This window comes from Physeter macrocephalus, chromosome 9 (assembly GCF_002837175.3).
Source record: "Physeter macrocephalus isolate SW-GA chromosome 9, ASM283717v5, whole genome shotgun sequence".
In the NCBI taxonomy this organism is placed as follows: domain Eukaryota; kingdom Metazoa; phylum Chordata; class Mammalia; order Artiodactyla; family Physeteridae; genus Physeter; species Physeter macrocephalus.
Genome location: NC_041222.1, coordinates 19026419 through 19047300, shown reverse-complemented (window position 1 = coordinate 19047300; position 20882 = coordinate 19026419). Strand labels below are relative to the sequence as shown.

General features: G+C 36.6%; 1 protein-coding gene across 11 annotated transcripts in view; it reads left to right on the top strand.

The window, feature by feature from the left end:
* Positions 1-20882, top strand: part of FKTN (fukutin) — a 94536-nt gene that overhangs the window by 63827 nt on the left and 9827 nt on the right. For 4 of the 11 annotated variants that reach the window (XM_055087054.1, XM_055087053.1, XM_055087050.1 and 1 more), the window contains one exon: positions 10641-13383. In XM_055087054.1, coding sequence (XP_054943029.1) covers positions 10641-10854 — 214 coding nt within the window. In that variant the 3' untranslated portion in view covers positions 10855-13383. Of the gene's footprint in view, positions 1-3121; positions 3210-10640; positions 16138-20331; positions 20442-20882 lie in introns of those variants that run through there. The other 7 variants (XM_028493718.1, XM_028493717.2, XM_028493720.2 and 4 more) reach the window with 6 other exon arrangements.

Here is a 20882-nt window from a genome sequence, read left to right as displayed (position 1 = left end):
GTTAATACTCCCTCCATGAAAGTAGCCCTTCTATTTATCAACATTGTCAGAATATTACAGCTACCTCTGTATCCTCTGATAGGAAATCTGCTACCCCTGGGGCTAGCTGTGGCTTGCTTAGGCCTTCTGATATATGCAGCTTCTGCTTAGAGTATAGATCTTCAAAAAATTTGGATTTGTCCTCTGTGAAACTAGACTCATCCAAGTGTGACTCCTATATAATTTAACATTTCATTTCTGCAAAATTTATTTACTAACTGCTATGTGCTAAGGATTCTGATGTGAATATAACTTAGTTTCTGCTCTCAAGGATCTCATAATCTAGACCATGAAACAAATATTAAAGTAGTCTGTCAGCAGGGTGTGATTTAAATAGGTTTCATGTATAGTTGAGATACAAATCAACTATCTAGAAGCAGCGACAAGGAAGTGTGGCATAAAAAATAGAGAAGTTTGTTAGGGAGACTTAGGAGGAATATGGAGAAGGGTCTAATAATAGGTTTATATAACTATTATTCTATTTAGATTATTCCCATTTTTTTATTATTAAAAAATTCTGTGAACATCTTTATATATAAAGTGAAAGCTTTATTAGGGGTTGTTTCTTTGAATAGATTCCCAGAACTGGAATTATTATTATTGTTTGATTGTGCTATTTGAGAAAATGAGGGGTCATTGGTCAATGTTCTGATAACAGTAAAAGTACAAGATTTTACTGCTCAGTGTCTTGTTTTTCCTTTGACTCCTTAAGGCTCTTTGCAGCTGTACAGGTCTCCTGAGTCATCTTTGTCAGCTTGCTTTATTTTACCTGCTTTTTTTCCCCCTATTTTATAAAAATAAATGTCTAGTTTTGTGATAATTTTAGATTCACAGAAGATAATACAGATGAGTTTCTGGATACAGTCACCCAGTTTCCCCTAATGTTAACATATTGTTACCGTGGTACATTTGTCAAAACCAAGAAACCAGCCTCGGTGCATTACAGTTAACTAAACTCTAAATATTATCTGTACTTCACCAGTTTATCTAATGTCCTTTCTCTGCTCTAGGATCTAATCCTAGACACCACAGTGTATTTAGACCCCAGCCTTTTGAAACTTGATTTTAGTCCGTGATTTTAAGTATGTCACTAGTAGTGCCAGGCTATTTATTAGATGTCATCCCATGTCCCAGTTCTGCCATTTGAGGGCATTGAGTTGCCTCCATTTTGAGGTTGCTCCTCAGTACCTCTAAATGGAAATAATCTCCCCTTCCTCTGAATTTCCATAGATTTTTCTTTTCCCTTTACCTTTCTTATGCTGTATATGGGTACTTCTGCTGATTTTTCTGTCCTTTCTGAGTTATAGGTAGAATCAGTCCTGATAAATCTGTCAGGCTGAGTGAGACCTGAACCCTACTTGAAACTAAAACCAGGCCCTCTTAAGCACAGTTTACAGTGTTTCGTTAAGATGAAAGGGTGACACCAGATTGATGACTTGATCCAACGTAGCACCTTTGGAGAATCAAAGCCATAAAGTTAAGTCACCCCAGTTGTTTTCAGTCACTGCTTCAAAAGAAGTTAAAGACTGGTGTTAGTTGTTGAATCCCCACTTATAGACTCTCTCAGCTCCATAGATTGATACGATGCTTCCATAGTTCTAGCTCTCAAAAAACACATTTGTCTTTTAAGTACTTACAGCTGTGAAGCTAAAAGGCAAATTTGAATAATTTCTTTAAATGAGTGCATTTAAAACATTAGCTTTTCTAAAAATGATGTCATATTTCCTACCTGTTTATACCTTCGTAGTTTACAACATTTACATTATGTCTTAGGTCTCCTTAGTAACACCTCCAAACCATGGAGGGAAGAACATTGAATGCATGTTATGTGGTAATTGTATTCTTATACAATATATAGAAGTGGCAGTTCTTTATATAGTGAGCTTTACTTGTTTTTTTAAGAGAAGATTACCTCAGAATGAATAAATAGCGGGCCTTTCACTTATATGAAGTAAATTTGCTTTTTTAAGACTACAATATGTTTTGTTGTTTGAATATAATTCTGGAAGAGATTCTATATGGTAGTATTCTGAGAGAAATAAAAGCAAATTTTCACTAAATGACTTCTACACAAATGTTCACAGCAGTTTTATTCATGGTAGCCAAAAAATGGAAACAACCCAAATGCCCATCTTTTGGTGACCAAATAAACAAATTATGGTATGTTCAAACAGTGGAATTCTACTTAGCAACAGAGAGAAACCAACTACTAATATATGCAATAACGTGGGTGAACCTCCAAAAGTTATGTTATGTGGAAGAATTCAAATAGGAAGAGTAGGTACTATGTAACTGCATTTATTTGAAATTGTAAAGCAGGCAAAACCAATCAAGAATGTGAAAAGGTCATTGATCACCAGGGGCCAGGGTGGACTGACTGCATGCCTGCCAAAAAGCACAGGGAGCTTTGGGAAGCAGGGTGGTAGAAATGTTCTGTATCTTTTTAGTGGTTACCCAGGTATATGCACCTGTCAAAACTTAAAATGGGTGCATTTCATTATATGTAAATTGCAGCTTGAAAAATTGATTTAAGAGTTTGAAAGAGAAAAAAATTCTGTGACTTAGAAAATTGATACTAAGAGAAAAGAGCCCAAGATCACAAGTAGAAACAGAAGGCTATCTGGGACCAGAAGCCATGAATTTCATCAAGGCAGACCTAATTGCAGTGATAAACTTGGAGCCGTTTGCATCTGCTCGGACAAATTAGATAAGCTGAGATCAAAATAAACGAAGCCTTTTGTATTTAGTATGAAATTTGAAATCGTAATTTAATCTCCTTTTTTCATTATCTATTATATCCAAAAAGGAATCCTATAAAAATTGTCTGAGACAAAGCAAGCACAGCTGGAGTCTAATTACTTGTTGATGAGCTATAGATATAGTTTTTGGAAGTTATGCAGTAGAAATAAAAATGCCTCGAGGTTTTTCCCTCTGGCCTTATAGAAAAGTCTTGTGCATGCTTTAAATGAATAGTCTTTGATATGGTCATTAAGTATGTGCATTCAGGTGTTAAATGATAACTGTCCATACAAGCTTTAATTTGTCTACTCATTGGTGATATAAATTTCTTCTACTTCACTAGTTCTGTCCTATGGAGACTGCATAAGAGAGTTTGTCAATAAGATAGATGGAATCACTCAACTTACAGTGGAAGTCAGCCGAAAAACAAGGTTCAATGGGTAGAATTTTATCTTATAAAACATGTATATGCTATATGTATATTGATTACATGTTAGAAGTTTGGGACAGGATTGGCGTATGGGATCTACAAAGACTTCAGAGAGACTATATTCCAGTCCAGTCTCTGAAAAGTGTTAGCCATTCCTCTATTACCCCTTCTGCTTCTGTATAATCTGTGGTAGGATTGTGAGAAGTTTAGTGAAAGAGATAGTTAAAAAAATACTAGTCAGCATGCTGTAACTTTGGTTTTCAAGGGTTGGTTTTTAGGGAAGATCCAGTGGTTAGGACTCCACGCTTCCACTGCAGGGGGCCCAGGTTCAATCTCTGGTCCAGCAACTAAGACCCTGCAAGCCACATGGCGTGGCCCCCCCCCAAAAAAAAATCAAAAACAAAAGAAAACAAAGAGTTGATTTCTTAGAAATGCTTAGAAAACTATGGGCAAAATTGATGCTGATGACATATAATTAATGTGGCACAATAATTCCTCACCTTGCCATATTCCCTTTGCTCCAAACACAAATCACTGATGAATATGTCTAAAAGACATAGCTGAGCTAAAAGAGAATGAAGTAAATGATGAAGAAGGAGTATATAAAGAGAATTTCAAAGTTAAAGACAGGCAAGCAGGATAAATAATAAATCTACATCTAGATACTTCTTAAGGAAACAGTAATACCCAAACCAAAAAATTTTATAGGCTACCAGAGAAAATAGATTGCTCATAAAGGAATAGCGAATATACCTCGGCTACAACAGAGGACAGAAGATAATGGAGTAACATCTTCCAAAAGCTGAGGAGAAATAACTGTCAACTAAGAATGCTATGTACACTTAAAACTAATACTCAAGAGGGAGGTCAAGGTAAAGGCATTTGCATATGTACAAAGACTAAGAAAATTTATCTCTTACAGATCCACACTTAAAACTGTATTAAAGAACACAGAAGGAAGATATGATATATGTGAAAAAATGGTGGACACACAAATGGATAAAATATGTCAGTAAATTTGTTAGCCATTACCTGTTTACAAAAAAAAAGGTGTCAAAAATAAGTTGAGGAGGAGGCAATTTGTTAAGTGTTCAAGGAATAAAGTATACTAAGTCCCATGTTTAAGAAGAGGATAGAGATTCTGTATACATTTAGTCTTTATTAGAAAATGTTGTAGTGAAATATGTTTGTTGAAAAATAAACAGTAAATATTACAAAGAGTAATTACTACTGGATAGAAATATTATTTAAAACTTCCAAACAAGCAGAACAAAAGATAATTTATAAACCTTTATCATTCTAAGTGAAAGTAGGAAAGGTAGGGCAAAGAAAAAGTATGGTAAACTGAAAACATGTAAAAATAATCATAAAACTAGTCAGCATTGTTATAGCACTTACTATTTGTGTTAGATACTATTCTGAGCCTTTACATTTATAATATTTTTCATTCTATGCTAACATCTCTCTGAGGTACTGCTAGTACCCTCATTTTATAAGTGAGGTTAAGGTGCAAAAACATTGACCAAGGTCACACACGACAGTAATGGGTGAAGCCAGGATTTGAGCCAGACAGTCTGGCTCTAGAGTTCAAAATATGTCCCAATACATAATTTATTACAATAAATATTCACAGATTAAGCTAACCTACAAAAAGATAAACAGTATCAAATGAGATAGAAAACAACATTTAACTATAAAATACTTGGAAGAGGCACACCTGAAGCAAAATCACATGGGAAGGTTGAAAATTACACGAATAGAAAAAATATACCCCAATATTATTAGCCAAAGAAAATTCTACTGTAATTTTACTATCAGACAAAATAGAATTTTATTGGGTTGCAGTGGGGGAGAATGTTAAAGGATTAAAAGGCCCACTATATAATTTTACAAAGGAACATTTCACCAAGAAGAAATAATATTCATGACCTTTATGACTCTAACAATATAGTCTTGAAATATATAAATCAAAAACTGATGAAATTCTGATGAATATTTGACATGTCCACAATTTTGGTGGGAGATTTTGGTATACTTTTATTTTAAAAACTGCTGGGTCAAGCAAAGAAGAAACTAGTAAAAATATTGAAGATATGGACAAAATCAACAGGCTTGATCTATTTGACATATATATATATATATATATATATATACACACACACACGTATATATATAAAAGTATTCATCCAGCAAATGGTGCATGTACTTTCTTATCCACTATAAATGGAGCATTTATAAAAGTTGATCATGTACTACAACATGAAGGCAATCTCAATACATTTGAAAGCATTAATAAAATTCTTGTGAGGTGTGTGTGTATGAGTGTAATTCTCCACATTAACAGATTAAAGGGAAAAAAACACTGTGATTATTTCAGTAGATGGCATTGTATGACCACAATGGAATTGAATTAGAAATCAACAATTAAAAGACATCTTTTAAAAGTGTGGAAACTTTAAAATGCCCTCTTTAATAACTAATGAATTAAAAAGGAGATCATAGTGGAAATTACAAAAGTTTTAGCATTCAAATAGGATGCAGTTAAGAGGATAGAGGTAAACTTGTAGCCTTAAAAACAATAAGTATTTCAATGGCTGATGTGAGGTACCCCGTATGGGGGCCTTGTAACCCAATTCAGACTCACCCACACCCCCACCTCATCCTCTAAAAAGTAGGGTGGAGGGAAGCTCATCGGTGGGGCCCAAGCTGAGTGCATTTAGTCACTGCATCCCATGTCCCTTGGGAAGGTCTGAGACTAGGAGAAAAAAAAAAAAAACAAGTATGAAAGAATAGGTTTGAAAAAATTAAGCTACCAACTGAAGAGATGAAAAGAACAGCACAGTCAGTCTAAGGAAAGTGAAGGAAAGAAACCAAGAGAAGAAATTAATGAAATAAAGAACAAACAGTATCATGGGAATTCCCTGGCAGTCCAGTGGTTAGGACTCCGTGCTTTTGCTGCCAAGGGCCTGGGTTCCATCCCGAGTGGTGGAACTTAGATCCTGCAAGACATGTAGCTCTGCCAAAAAAAGAAAAAAAAGAATGAAAAACTCTCAAAGATGAACAAATCCAAATGCTAGTTCTTAAGATAACAAATTATAAAAGTAGTAAACTAAGTAGACATCTAGCAAGATTGATCCAAAACAACTGTGTTACACTGACTCAAAAGAAAATGCTATGGACAACTAAGACAACAGTCTAAAATGTGATATTAGATAAAATGTGAAAATGACAAAATTTTAACTCAAGAAGTTCTAAATAACTTACTAAAGAAATTGAATTACTAATCAAAAATCCTCCTTTCCCCTTTTTTTCCCTACCAAAAGACCTACAAAGTTTACAGGAAAGTTTTACCATGCCTTCACAGGATAGATTATTCCCTATATTATATAGCTTATTTTGGGGAAAAAAAAAACTGCTTTAAGCAATTCATTTTATGACTGATACCAAAACTGGACTCGGACAGTACCAAAAAAAAATTTTAAGGGAAATTACTGTCTTAGTGAACACAGATGAAAATATCCTGAATGAAACACAAACAAATAGAATTTTGTAGTGTGTGTGTATTAGTGTAATTCTCAACGCTTAAAAGATTAAAGGGAGAAAAAAGTACGTGATTGTTTCAATAGATGACATTAAAAACATTTGATACATTTCATAATTAACAACAACAACAAAAGGCCTTTTAGTAAACTTGGAGTAAAGGGAATCTGAAATTTCTTTAACCTAATAAAGGGAATATGCCAAAAACCTAGAGTGAGCAATCGTATTTAATGGTAAAACTTTAGAAGCCTTTCTGTTAAAATCAGAAAAAAACATAAGAATGCATGCTGTCCCTGCTTTAATTAAGCAGTATGCTGGAGGGCTTAGGCACTGGAATAACACAAGAAAAAGAAATTAAGAGTTAAAAGAAGAGACAAAATTGGTAATGAGAATAAACTGTTGTGTTGTTTTGCAGGAAATTCTTGTTTAAAAAAGCTCTGCTGTTCCAACTCTAGAGTTTAATGCAAACTTATGTTTTAAAAGGTCAGATTCAGTTGTCATTGATGATGTCTCTCTCTCACTTAGCCTGGCTAACTAATTAACAGTAAAAACAGCGTTTTTCATTTAGCAATTATGTTTTTAGGTGGTACAGTTAAACTGATGAAATTACTTTATCCAACCACCAATAAGTAGTTTTACAGATTTTAAGGATGTCTGTGAGGGAAAAAATGGTCTTCTCCAACTAACTCTTAATTCTAACTACTGCTTTTTGCAAAAATAAAAAGAAGTAAAAGTGGTATGAACTAGAAAATGAATGGAAGGATTTTGTGTGTGTGTGTGATAAGATCCCTTGAATTTATATTCTGATTTGGGGTTGTTTAGTCTGAATTTAAATCTGTTCACATTTTGTATCCTATCTCAGAGCTTTAAAGTACAAACTGCTTAGGAGAGCTTAATGTGGGCTTTAAAAGCTAAGGTAACATTGACTCTAATTATAGTCTTAGTCATTATTTACTGGTAACCTGGACAGGGTACATGGCATGTGCTGTTTTGAGTCACACACCCCCGCTTTTCCTCTCCACAATCCCGTTTTACAATCAGTTTTCACATTTTATTGTTTATCTTCCCTCTTCTCCTAGGAAGCTGGAATTTTCTTTTTGCTGAAAGCCTTGAAAATTATTTGGTGAAAATAAAACCACAAAGATAGTTTAGGGATATTTTTATTTAGGAGCAAAAATTAACATTTGAGTTAAATTGTCTTTGAGTAATTTTAAGATTGCTTATATATTTTAAATGTTTTGTTTCTGTTCATAAATCTTTCATTGTTCAATGAAAGCTTTGAACATTTCATTTTATAAAAGCTTTTATAAAATTTGTAGTATTCTCATCCATTGTATTATCCTGGACTTAACGGTTTTTCTTTCTTTCATCTCTTTGATGAGACTGTAGAGGATTATATTTAAGAGGGAAGTTTCTTGGCCTATGTTACTAGATAGACCATGATTTCTGCCTCATTTCAGCTTCAGTGTGTCAACTTGATAGGATGGGACAGGTGGATATTCTGCTGACCAGCATCTTGATTGGGGAGGGTGGAGGCTGATGATGGATGGTTATGTCTCATGACAAAATAAGCAAGTCCATGAATATGAGTGTGCAGAGTAAAATTGGGACCAGCAGATGGTGGAGCTGTGCTGTATCCTATTTCTTCCTCAGCTTTGAGATTTGCTGTGGCCTTCTTTTCACAGAAGCCAGCTGGTATTGTCTATTAACTGCCAGCACCTATTGGTTTGTGTAGAAGGGACTTGTTGCTTTCTTTAGAAATGTTCAGCCTCTCATTTTCATCTGTGGCTTTATGTTCATCTGGTGGTAAAATAATATTCAAAAGCAAAATATCTGAGAACTGACCTTTCCTTGGAGAACATCCCAGTTAGATCCCATTTCTATAATCTGATTACACTTTGACATCTGGTTTTTCTCTGTTCCTTTTTTCTTTAATCCTCTGATATTTTAAATTTCTTTAATCTCTGCTATTACCACTTTAAATCTCATTACTGAAGGTTCTTGCCATGTTGTGAAGAGAAGAAACATTTCTCAGAAAGCAACAACACAGAATATAGCACTAAAATATAAACTTAAATCTAACGAACCTGCTAGTTTTAACTTTCCTTTGTAATATATAGAATTTCATTTACTGATCCGAAGTACCTTTAAGAAACATGGTTTTTTAGTATAATTTCTGAAACTTACTAATTGAAATAATTCTGCTATAAGTTGAGTTAAATTCATTATAACTAATGGGTTAGCTTAGAGATATTCTTTTACATTTGAGATGAAAAAAAGAAAGAAAGGCCAAAAAAAAAAAAAAAAGGTGGGTTCACGTGAGGGATGGAAGCAAGGGAGAAGCCTGGGAGAGCATCTTGGAGTTGTGCTTGCTCTGTTTCCCCAGAAAATCCGTGCTGTGAAGGAAAAGAAGATTCACCTTATACATGTGATGCTTATTTTGGTTTTCTTTAGTTAGGTTCTTTTAGTAGCAGTTTGGATTTGATGGAGATTTAATGATGTGTAACCTATTAAAAATAAGCAAGAGAGCTTCCCTGGTGGCGCAGTGGTTGAGAATCCGCCTGCCGATGCAGGGAACACGGGTTCGTGCCCCGGTGCAGGAAGATCCCACATGCCGCGGAGCCTGTGCGTCCGGAGCCTGTGCTCCGCAGCGGGAGAGGGAGCCTGTGCTCCGCAACGGGAGAGGGCACAGCAATGAGAGGCCCGCATACCACTAAAAAAAAAAAAAAAAAAAAAAAAATCAAGAAAGAAGTAAGTTTGTGGCTGAGAGCAGAAATTTAAAAGGGGAGGTGATAAAATAAAAGGCAGAGCAGGAAGAAGATGGTTTGTATAACTGTTTCCTTTAAGAGAAGTATTGTTGAAGAAAAGTACAACCAAGCGTTAGATCTCTTTTCCTGCATCTGAGGAGGGGGTGGGGTGTGAAGCTTTGCTCAAAAGGCAACATATAGTGGGTCTTACCATGTTCACGTATTGTGCTACGAAATTCTTACTACTGTGTGAGTTAGGAAAGGAGTTTGAGAAATATCCTGACTGATCCTGGGAATTTCTCCTTCAGCTATCTAAGGTCATCAAAAGCCATCTGGGACCACAGTGAAACCCAGGAGACAGGAATTAACATGTCCTCTCACAAACACACAAGCATTTATGATGCTATTGCTGGAGAATGTCATGTATTGCCAGGATTGATTCAGGTTCTCTGGCTAACTAGGAGGGTTTTGTTTCCTCTCTCACTGCTATACATGCCTCCCTCCATGTATTACGAATTCCAAGTCTTAGAAATGTAGTCAAAAAGAATATTTATATATTTATCAGTATTTAAGGAATGGTCACAACCAAATCCAAGCACTTCCCCAGGGTTTTCTGACCTCTATCATTTTCCTCCATCTTTTGGCAACTTTTTGCTTTGACTTCATTCTCAGATTGGCTGTCCCTGCTAACAGCAAAGATGGCCACTAGCAGTGCTCAGTTTCCATCCTACCGCTTAGAAACCTCAGCAGAAGAACACTTCTTCCCCTAATAGTTCCAAAAGAAATTCTAAGGCTGATTTTCATTTGCCTAATTTGTGTAAATTTCCATACCTGACCCAATCACTATAATTTTCTGGTTAGGCCTGAGTCTTTTTTACCCATCTCTGGGGCCTAGGGGTCGGGTCAGCCCCTCCTGAACCATATGGACTGGGAATGGGAGAGATAAATTGGGGTGCTATTGCCATTAGAAGAAGAAAGAGTTACTGGACAGTCAGAAACAGCAAAAGGTCCCCCGTGTCTATCCCCAAAGCTATTTAGTGGAAGAGGACTGTCCTTTAGCCAAGAGTACACTAGTTGTGGGTTCTTTAGCTAAAACTTCTGCTGTTGGAGCCTAACGCCTCTCCACATTGCCTGTTTTGCCACAGATACCTGTTTCCCAAGTTTACACTGTGCTGGACCGAGTTTATAGACATGAAGGTTCGCGTGCCCTGTGAAACCATCGAGTACATCGAAGCCAACTATGGTAAGACCTGGAAGGTTCCTGTGAGGACATGGGACTGGAAGCGCTCTCCCCACAATGTGCAGCCCAATGGAGTCTGGCCCGTTTCTGAGTGGGATGAGGTTATCCAGTTGTACTGACACAGTAGGTTGAAATGGTAGAATTCCCCTCCTGCACAAAAGGGAGATGACTGTTTAAAAAGATACATGTCTATTTGTCAAACATAAGTAGGAGCCAAAGAAAAATGACAAGTTTGAAGATACAGAGAGAGTCCTAACTCCTGAGCCAACTGATTTAATTCTCTCATTTTACATTTATTAAAGAGTTTCCATGTACCAGGTACAATGCTAGGTTACAGTGGAGAAGCAGAGATGAGTGAGACAGATGCCTGCCTCTTTTCCCCCTACCTTTGGTAAGCACCCCAATTTTCCTTTGAGGGAAACAACTTCACTGTTTGAAGAGCTTATATAGAATATGATATGTTCTATAAGTGCTTTCAAAATGTTAAATAATTAACATTTTGGAAGATGGGCTTACCAGGTGCAGCTAAGGAAGGATATACTAGTAAAGAAGAATAACCTGTGTAAGCTTGTACGTCAGGGCTACTTTTAAGGTGTGGAGGCTGAGTTAATATTCAAGTGATCAGACTTCAGGTGACATCAAGAAAAGATGCTAGCAGATTCCTTTTACAAGCAACCTGATGTGGAATTGATTTAGAGCACAGAGCATTATATAAGAGAATGACAGCTTATTTCTAGCCTTGTCAAAGATACGTAAATTTCCATACACCTTCTATTTTCATATTTGAAGTGAAAAGAAAGTTTATGCTTGTGTGATGCTTAAATTTCCAGCCATTGTGAGAATATTTTCACTGACCTGATAATACTTGTTTGACAAATCATTCAAGTGAGACCATGCTACCAGACATATCGAAAGGGTGGTGATTTCATAAAACATATTTTCCTTATTTAATTCTCAATCAATAGGTAAAATATGAGCAATTCATGGTCATTTAATATTTTCTGAATTTATAATCCTTGTACTCCAATTTTAATGTTAACCGTAAAATATTAATAGAAATACCTCTACTTTTTCTAAATGTACTCCTCAGTGTATTCGTTCATCAATCATAGTTCCATATCTTTCACTTATAGCCTATAAACCAATTTCCATGGTATGTAAACCTGCCTGTTCACTCTCCTCTTCCAGCACTACATCAGGACTCCGAAATACAGATAAGTGGCAAACCTGGCAGCTGTTCCCCACCCCAGATCATAGTATTTGTAAAGTTTGTATTGGTTCCTAGTTGTCCTATCTACCGAATATCAATGGGGCAAGAACTCAGACATCCCTACTTTGTCAAGTACCACCCACTCTGAAACCCTCCAGTTTCCTTTTTCCCCTCAAGATATGTCCCTGAGTGGACTGGGATGGCTGTGTCTCCCTATCTCTTCGCGAGTCACTTTAATTATGTGTTGTAAGTGACAGGTAAAGGGATATTAGGCACAGAGCATTGCTATCTTTTTCTTTGCCCAGGATAGGAAGCTAAGTCTTACATTTTATCTAGGTTGCTTAGGACTACTTTCTGGACCAGATTGGCAGATTTTCGCGAAAACTAGAGAATAATAGGAATGTCAGAAATGGAAACCAGAAGGTCTGAGAGAATGGGCTGATAGTTTTCCTAAAACAAAGTTGGGGAAACCTACAACCACCCCACTCCAAATTTTAAAAACAACAAAAACTCTTTTTTGATAAATGGTAACCAATGACCTTCCTGTCTTAGGATGAGCTTTCAGTGCATAGTCACTGGGTCTTCTTATAAAAACCTAACATAATTTAGGTTTTCAGGTAACCTTTATAGATTACCAGTAAACTTGTCCCCACATGACAGGCCATTGTAATCAGCTTTCTTTTTGCTAGAAAATCAGCCCATGGAAATCATATCCAAATTCTAAATAGTTGAACCTAATTTTGTTTTTATGGTTGAAAAAATGTAACAGGTAATAATAGTGTTCCCGGACAAAATCCACCCTGTTTATTGAGGACCATTTGCTCGTACTTAGCGTCTAAAAGTGCATACACTACACATTTCTGCCCATTTCAAATTGGGACTCCCACTGTTTGCCAGGGAGTGTCTTACCCACCCCCTGTTTAGGTTATTTCTTTTTATCTGTCCCCAGAGTCCAAGGTCTTGAAGCATTCAAACATCTAAGCTATCTTGGCCGCATGGACAGAGGTTCCATATACATCCCTCTATAGACCACTGGCTGCTAGAATACCTTTTTTGACTGCCTTCTGGTTTCACAGAGTTCAGATCTTGGGTCCTACCCTAACTCGGGAGAATGAAAGCCCTTCCCCAAACTCTGAAAGCCAGGCTTGCTCTGTTACAGATTCAGCTACACTTCATCCTATACTTCTTAACTGTTGCACTCTGCTGAGTGTCCAGAGACCTTGGATCTACCATCAACACCTTATCAGATCACTTTTCTTTCCTCACCTGAGTATTCCAATAATAATTCTCCTAATCTGTCCACTTCCAGGTACAGTTTGCCTGGCTTACCAGGAGAAAACCTCTTATATTAACTTGTTTAGCACCCATGGATGTCCCCAGAGAGGTCCTGAGAGTCAAGATTGACAACCTCTCACTTGACAACCAGGTGACCACTCAGTCCTTCTCTAAGCAGGGAGCACTTGTCCTTCTCTCCTCTGCTGCAGCTGCTGACATCTGGATCCTGGAATAAAACCTCAGTTCTCCAAATTGAGCATGCCTGAGAAGCTGGGCAGTGGGGCAAACCCTGAAATATGACCACTAGATGGCAGAATGTGTGCCACCATTCCCCCCAAACAAGTTAACACTCAAGTGAAAATTATCTTGCTCTTGAGTCTTAAGAGCCAGAGGGGCCCTCACTGCAACACTCATTCTAACCCTTTTATTGTATAGCTAAATAAATAAGCACAGAAAGGAGTGATTTGAGCAAGAAAGAGTTGAGGCTCTAAGGATGCCATGACTCCCAGCACATGCCTGTTTCATTGATCACAGCACAACATCTTTAGCCCTGCTTGACATGCTTGACAGAAGTTTTCAGGATGTTTTTGCCATCACCCACTTAATATTTTTCTGCTCAAATTTAGAGTCTGAGGTGACAAAGGAAGAGTGTTTGTCCAAAATGCTTACACTGTCTTCATACCTCTATCTAAAACATGCCTTATCTCCAAAAGGTGAAATAGTTCATATTTGGAGGCATCAGCCTTTGGTCATTATATTTTTCATATCCAGGAGTACCTGATTCCCTTAGGCTCAAGATGTGTCCCATTTCTGCTTACCTCTCTACTTCCCGAGGACACCATTAGCACCAATCTACTAAGTGCCCATTTCTGAAGATTCCCTCCTCTTCCTCTGTATTGATACTCTCTTATGGAGGATCCAAGAAATTGAGACTAGATTATGCTCATTTCTCTTCTTTTTTTTGTTACCCTAAACCATTGTTTCTAGCCTTACAGGCTACAAAGCTTCAAATGGCACATAGGACAGCAAGGTGTTACACAGGAAAGCAGGGGTAGATTGGGGACCAGAGCTGCATCTTGGAAACACACGTGGAATGAATTCCCACACTCCAATAAACCCTCACCCAATGTCACAAGCCTAAGGCTGCAAATGTTTCTAAGTCTCCCCCTAGTTTCACCTTCTGAAAAATGAACAATTCCCTCATTCTTAGTAGTATTATAAATCCCCAGGGGAAACTTCCCCTCAAAACACAGTCAGAGAAAGTGCCACATTCCCACCTTCTAAAACATAGCCATCATTTGTAACAACTTTAAAGCATGGGAAAAACTCTAGTTCTTGACCATTCAAAAGGATTTCTCTGAAGAAATGCCCCAGCAGCTACTTCTCTTTCCTCCTCCTCTTCCTCTGTCACTAAGACCCGGGCTAAGTCACCTCTAACATGTCACTTAGGGAAAGTGCCATGTTAGCATAAAAGGGCACAAAGTTTTGAATTAGGCCTGAGTTTGAGTCCCAGCTTCATTGTGTGGGATTTATGGTGGGGACCTCTTAGCCTCAATTTCCACATGAGTGAATTGGCAGAATGAAGAATACTTCTAAGGGGTTTTAGTTAGGATTAAATGAAATATAAAGTGCTTAGTATCAGGCCTAGAATTAGGTAATACTCAAGAAATGTTCCATTTTTTGTTCCCAAATCCTTTTTCTAATTATTCTTCAAATGGGATTAAAGAAACTGGTAGGACACAAACCTTACTCAGAAGGTTGCATGACTGAATTTGCTTAGGGAAAAAAAAAATCATTTCATTATAACAAGGCATTAAAGGACAAATTGTATGGTTGATGAATTCAGAGACATGACCAAGTTGCCTCCTTCTCTAAAAAGAACAAGTATTTTCACTTTATTGGTGAAGCTGTTGTCCTCTAGGGTCTCCTTATGCTATCCCCATATGCGACCTAGTTCCCGGGTCCCAAGCAGGTCACTCTCCGTACCTCCCTAGATTTGGTGCCTGGTCTGCCCTGGACTTCTGTTTCAGTATTCTAGCTTTTCATGGAGGTGAACCCTCACCTTCTTGTTAGTAAATCCCTGCCAACCAAAATCAGATATAAGCCATGATTTGGAGAGGGAAAGAATTTGGAATACTTAGTTTCACTTAATTATCTGTGCTGATGAATGCTTGTGTCAGTATTAATAAAGGGGAATTGAAAATACTCTTTTCTACCTTCTTCCCCCAAATTGTGTTTCTGTCTCAACTAGGCAAGAATCAACAGGGTATGTGATACTATTTTAAGCTGCTCCACATCAGACTGAAATCCTATTTTTAGTTTATAAGTCAAACAGACCAATTCAATAGTGATGCTTTTTGTACGGTACCTGTGCTAAAGTAGACAAGTGTACATTTTTCTGTGAGAAATCTGTTTCTATATTCTCAGAACTTATATCTTAGAATGCCTTCCTTGCCATCCCCCAACCCAACCAATGCAGAGATTATGTCGGAACCCATGAGCCACCCAAGCTGCTGTGTTCTTTTGCACAGCTCTCACAGTGGGGTTGAAAGGAAGTATGAGGAGAATTAGAAGTGCTGTATTTTGTTCTATAAAACAATAAACTACTGTCTCATGTACCATTAAGAAAATTACAAGAGTATGCAGACTTATGATGACTCATTCAGAGCATGAGGAATAGTTCATGTGTTTGTTAAATGAAAATCATATGTAGCTATTTATGTATCCCACATCATAACCAGAAAAACGTGTTTGTGAATTTTCTAAACAAAGTGATATTTTAAACATGAGTAAATTTCAGTGTATGCTTACCAGTTTACTATTTGACTTTATCTTTAGGTACAGATAGTTTGTGGTACTACTGAAAATGCCTTTAATATTATTATTTTGATCAGAATTTGTAATATATACTCCAGTTTGGGACGATGAATAAAATTTTTCTAATCACTTGAGATATTTTGTGTTTATTTTTGAAGCAGTAGAAATAATAACCACTAACATTCATAAGCGATCTAGTAAAATAGTAATCTTGCCACCAGTACAGTACTTCTAAATTAAGGTGAGATAGGTTGTATGGGTGGACCCTAATCCAATATGATTGGTATCCTTATAAGAAGAGATTAAGATACAGACAAGCACAGAGGGATGATCAGGTGAAGATTTAGGGAGAAGGTGGCCATCTATAAGCCAAGGAAAGAGGCCCTCAGAAGAAACCAATCCTGCCAACACCTTGATCTTGGACTTCTAGCCTCCAGAACTGTGAGAAAAGAAATTTGTTTTAAGCCATCTGGTCTGTCATACTTTGTTAGGCAGCCCTAGCAAACTAATGCAGTAATCAAGGCAGAATGGTATTGGTAGAGGCATAGACACATAGATCAATGGAACAGAAAAAACTTAGAAATTGGCATACAAATATGCTCAACTGATTTTTGACAAAAGTGTAAAAGCAATTCAATGCAGGAAGGATAGCCTTTTGAACAATTGGTACAAGAGCAATTGGACAGCCATAGGCAAAAAAAAAAAAAAAATCAAAACCTCATACTTTATATAAAAATGAACTCAAAATGTATCATGTACTTAAATGTAAAATATAAAACTATGAAACTCTAAGGGGAAAAAAAGGAGAAAATTTTCATGATCTAGGGCTAGACAAAGAGTTCTTTCTTAGACTTCACACCAAAAGCACAATCAATAAAAGGAGAAATTGATAAATTGTACTTCATCAAAATTGAAAACTACTGCTTTGCAAAAGCTTACAAGAAGAGGATGAAAAGTCAAGCTACAGACTAGTAGGAAAAATATGCAAACTACATATCTGAAAGACTAGTATCTAGAATGTATTAAAGAAAACACTCAACAGTTTTTTAAAAATCCGATTAGAAAATGAGCAAGAGATATGAACAGACATTTCACTGGAGAGGCTATACAGATGGCAAATAAGCTCATTAAAAAGATGTTCAGCATCGTTAGCCAAATAGCCAAAAGCAATAGCCAAAGCAATCCTGAGAATACAAGAAGAGGATGAAAAGTCAAGCTACAGACTAGTAGTAGGAAAATGCAAAAAACTACTCTGAAAGAAGACTAGTATCTAGAATGTATTAAAGAAAACACTCAACAGTTTTTTAAAAATCCGATTAGAAAATGAGCAAGAGATATGAACAGACATTTCACTGGAGAGGCTATACAGATGGCAAATAAGCTCATTAAAAAGATGTTCAGCATCGTTAGCCAAATAGCCAAAAGCAATAGCCAAAGCAATCCTGAGAAAGAAGAAAAAAGCTGGAAGCATCACAATTCCTGATTTCAAGCTATATTATTACCATATACAGTGCTGTAGTAATCAAAACAGTATGGTACTGGCATTTAAAAAGACACATAGACCAATGGAATAGAATTGAGAGCCCAGAAATAAACCCATGCATATACAATCAACTAATATTTGACAGGGGAGCCAAGAATACTCAATAGAGAAAATATAGTCTCTTCAATAAGTGGGGCTGGGAAAATTTGGATAATCACATGCAAAAGAATGAAACTAGATCCCTATATCACACCAGTCAAGATTAACTCAACATGGATTGAAAACCTACATATGAGACCTGAAACCATGAACTCCTAGAAGAACACATAGGGAAAAAGTTCCTTGACATTGGTCTTGTCAGTGATACGACACCAAAAGCATAGTCAACAAAAACAAAAATAAACAAGTGGGACTACATCAAACCAAAAAGCTTCTGATCAGAAAACAACAAAATGAAAGGCAACCTATGAGTTGGAAATAAATATTTGCAAATCATATGTATAATAAGGGGTTAATATCCAAAATATATAAGGAACTCATACAACTCCATAGCAAAAAAAATCCAATTTTTAAAGTGGGCAAAGGAACTGAAACAATTTTCTAAAGAAGAAATTCTAATGGCTAACAGATACATGAAAACTTGCTCAACATCACTAATCATCAGGAAAATGGAGATCAAAACCACAGTGAGATAGATATCACCTTACACCTGTTAGAATGGCTATTATCAAAGAAGACAAGAGCTAACAAGGGCATGTGAGGATGTGGAGAAAGGAAAGCCTGGTATACTGTTGGTGGGACTGTAAACTCGTACAGCCACTCTGGAAAACAGTTTGGAGTTTCCTCAAAAAATTAAAAATAGAATGATACGATCCAGCAATTCCACTTCTGGGTATATATTTGAAGGAAATGACATTACTATCCTGAAGGAATATCTGCACCTCCTGTTCACTGCAGCTTTATTTACAATAGCCAAGGTATGGAAATAACCTGTCTATCAACAGATGAATGGATAAGATGTGGTATATATATAGAATGGAATATTATTCAGCCACAAGAAAGAGGAAGTCCTGCCATTTGTGACAACATAGGTGGACCTTGATGGCATTATGTTAAGGAAAAAAAGTCAGAAAAAGACATGCTGTATGATTACATATGTAGAATCTAATAAACAAATAAACTCAGAGAACAGATTGGTGGTTGCCAGAAGCAGTGGGTAGGGGCTGGGGTAATTAGTTGAAGGTGGTCAAAAGATACAAACTTCCAGATATAAGTAAGTTCTGGGGATGTAATGTACAGCATGATAACTGTAGTTAGCAATACTATATAGTATATTTGAAAGCTGCTAAGAGAGTAGATCTTAAAAGTTCTCATCACAAGAAAACAAAAATTTCTAACTGTGAGGTAATGGATGTTGACTTACGGTGGTAATCATTTCACAATATGTACATATATCAAATCGTTGTACACCTTAAACTTATACAATGTTATATGTCAGTTATATCTCAATAAAACGGGGAAGGGGAAGAAGTTACAATTTTTCTTTGTCATAATTTCTCCCATGAACACATCATGTGATCTTCCTGAAGTAAATATTAATAAACCAGATCTTGCTCAGCTAATAATTAGAAACCTATTTCTGTGTTGTCCCTGGTATGAGCTTACAGGTGTTCAGCTGGTGTCAGCTCTGCCACATCATACTTTGTGTTTATGGCTCTTATTTTTTTTCCTTGGACACAAAAATACAACATCTGCTGAATTTCAGCATATTCCTCATCCTTAATATATCATTTTCTATAAATTTTGTGAAAATGTCCACCTTTACTGAAAATTACTACTCCTCTTCTTTTTTTTTTTTTTTGGCTGCACCACGCAGCTTGTGGGATCTTAGTTCCCCAACCAGGGATTGAACCCGAGCCCCAGCAGTGAAAGCACAGAGTCTAACCACTGGACCGCCAGGGAATTCCCTACTCCTTTTATTTCTAATCTAAATTGGTATCTTCCCAGTTCCTCTTTAATAAAGTTGCCCTTACTAGTCCCCCTGTAACAAATACCAAAACTATATATAAACTTCTAAGTAAAGGTGGTAAGTGTAAAAACATTTTCTGGAATTAGTTAAAGTTGTCAGTGATAGAGAAGTAAAGATAGAGGACTACAGTACTGATAACTAATAAACTTTAAAAAAATGTTCAACATTGTTAACCATCAGGGAAATGCAAATTACAACCACAACAAGATATCACTGCACAGCTGTTAGGATGGCTAAAATTTTAAATAGTGAAAACACCAAATACTGTAGTTGTCTCTCTTATGGTTTCTTTTTGAATGTGTTCTTTGCACCATTATTTGACTATGATTTTACTAGAGTGTCCTTAAACATTTTATAACGTTCATAATATGTAACACTCTTCATAATAAAATTAAAAGGAATAATCTTGTCTCCGTTTTTGGAAGGCAGATTTTTAGCTTTTTGTTTTGCTTTTCTCTTTTTCTCCTCCAATTCTTTATTGATTTACTCTGTAAATTTAATAACCCTCTTTAAAATTTATTTTCTCATTATTCTTTTGTGTCCTTTATAGTTGACTTTTCCCCAAGAAGATTTATCAGCAAAAGCCCTTTAGCAGCTGGTGTCATTGTTCTTAGGTCTCTAACTTTAATTAATTTCATATTTCTCACCAGTTTTTTTTTAATTCATTTTTCTTTTTTCTAGTTAGTCTCAATACTTTGGAGAATATTTTCTAGAGAATACTGCAGGAAAGGTGACTGGGTGACTAATTTTCTGAAAATGTATTACCACCAAATGTCTTTCAGGTGTCCTAGAAGAACGATCATCGCATAGTTGGAGTGTGTATGAGTTTGTTTTGGAGCCTAAACTGTGCAACTGCTTAATCCAGCCAGATCCTGCTTAGAAAAACCGAAGGGTGAGCTCACAAAGCGAAAGGCTTAGCTTTTAAGAAGCCGTCCTCTCCTCATGTCATGCGGTCACAATTTGCTAGGAGCCAGGTTTCCCCTATATCCTAGTGGAAGACCAGAGAATATCTACAACAGTGCTGTCAAACAGATCATTCTGATACTAGAAATGACTCTACCTGCACTGTCCAAGACAGTAGCCACGAGCCACATGTGATCTTGAGCACTTGAAATGTGGCAAGTGCAAATGAGGAACTGAATGCTTACTTTGATTTTTTTTTAAACATCTTTATTAGAGTATAATTGCTTTACAATGGTGTGTCAGTTTCTGCTTCATAACAAACTGAATCAGTTATACATATACATATGTCCCCATATCTCTTCCCTCTTGCATCTCCCTCCCTCCCACCCTCCCTATCCCACCCCTCTAGGTGGTCACAAAGCACCAAGCT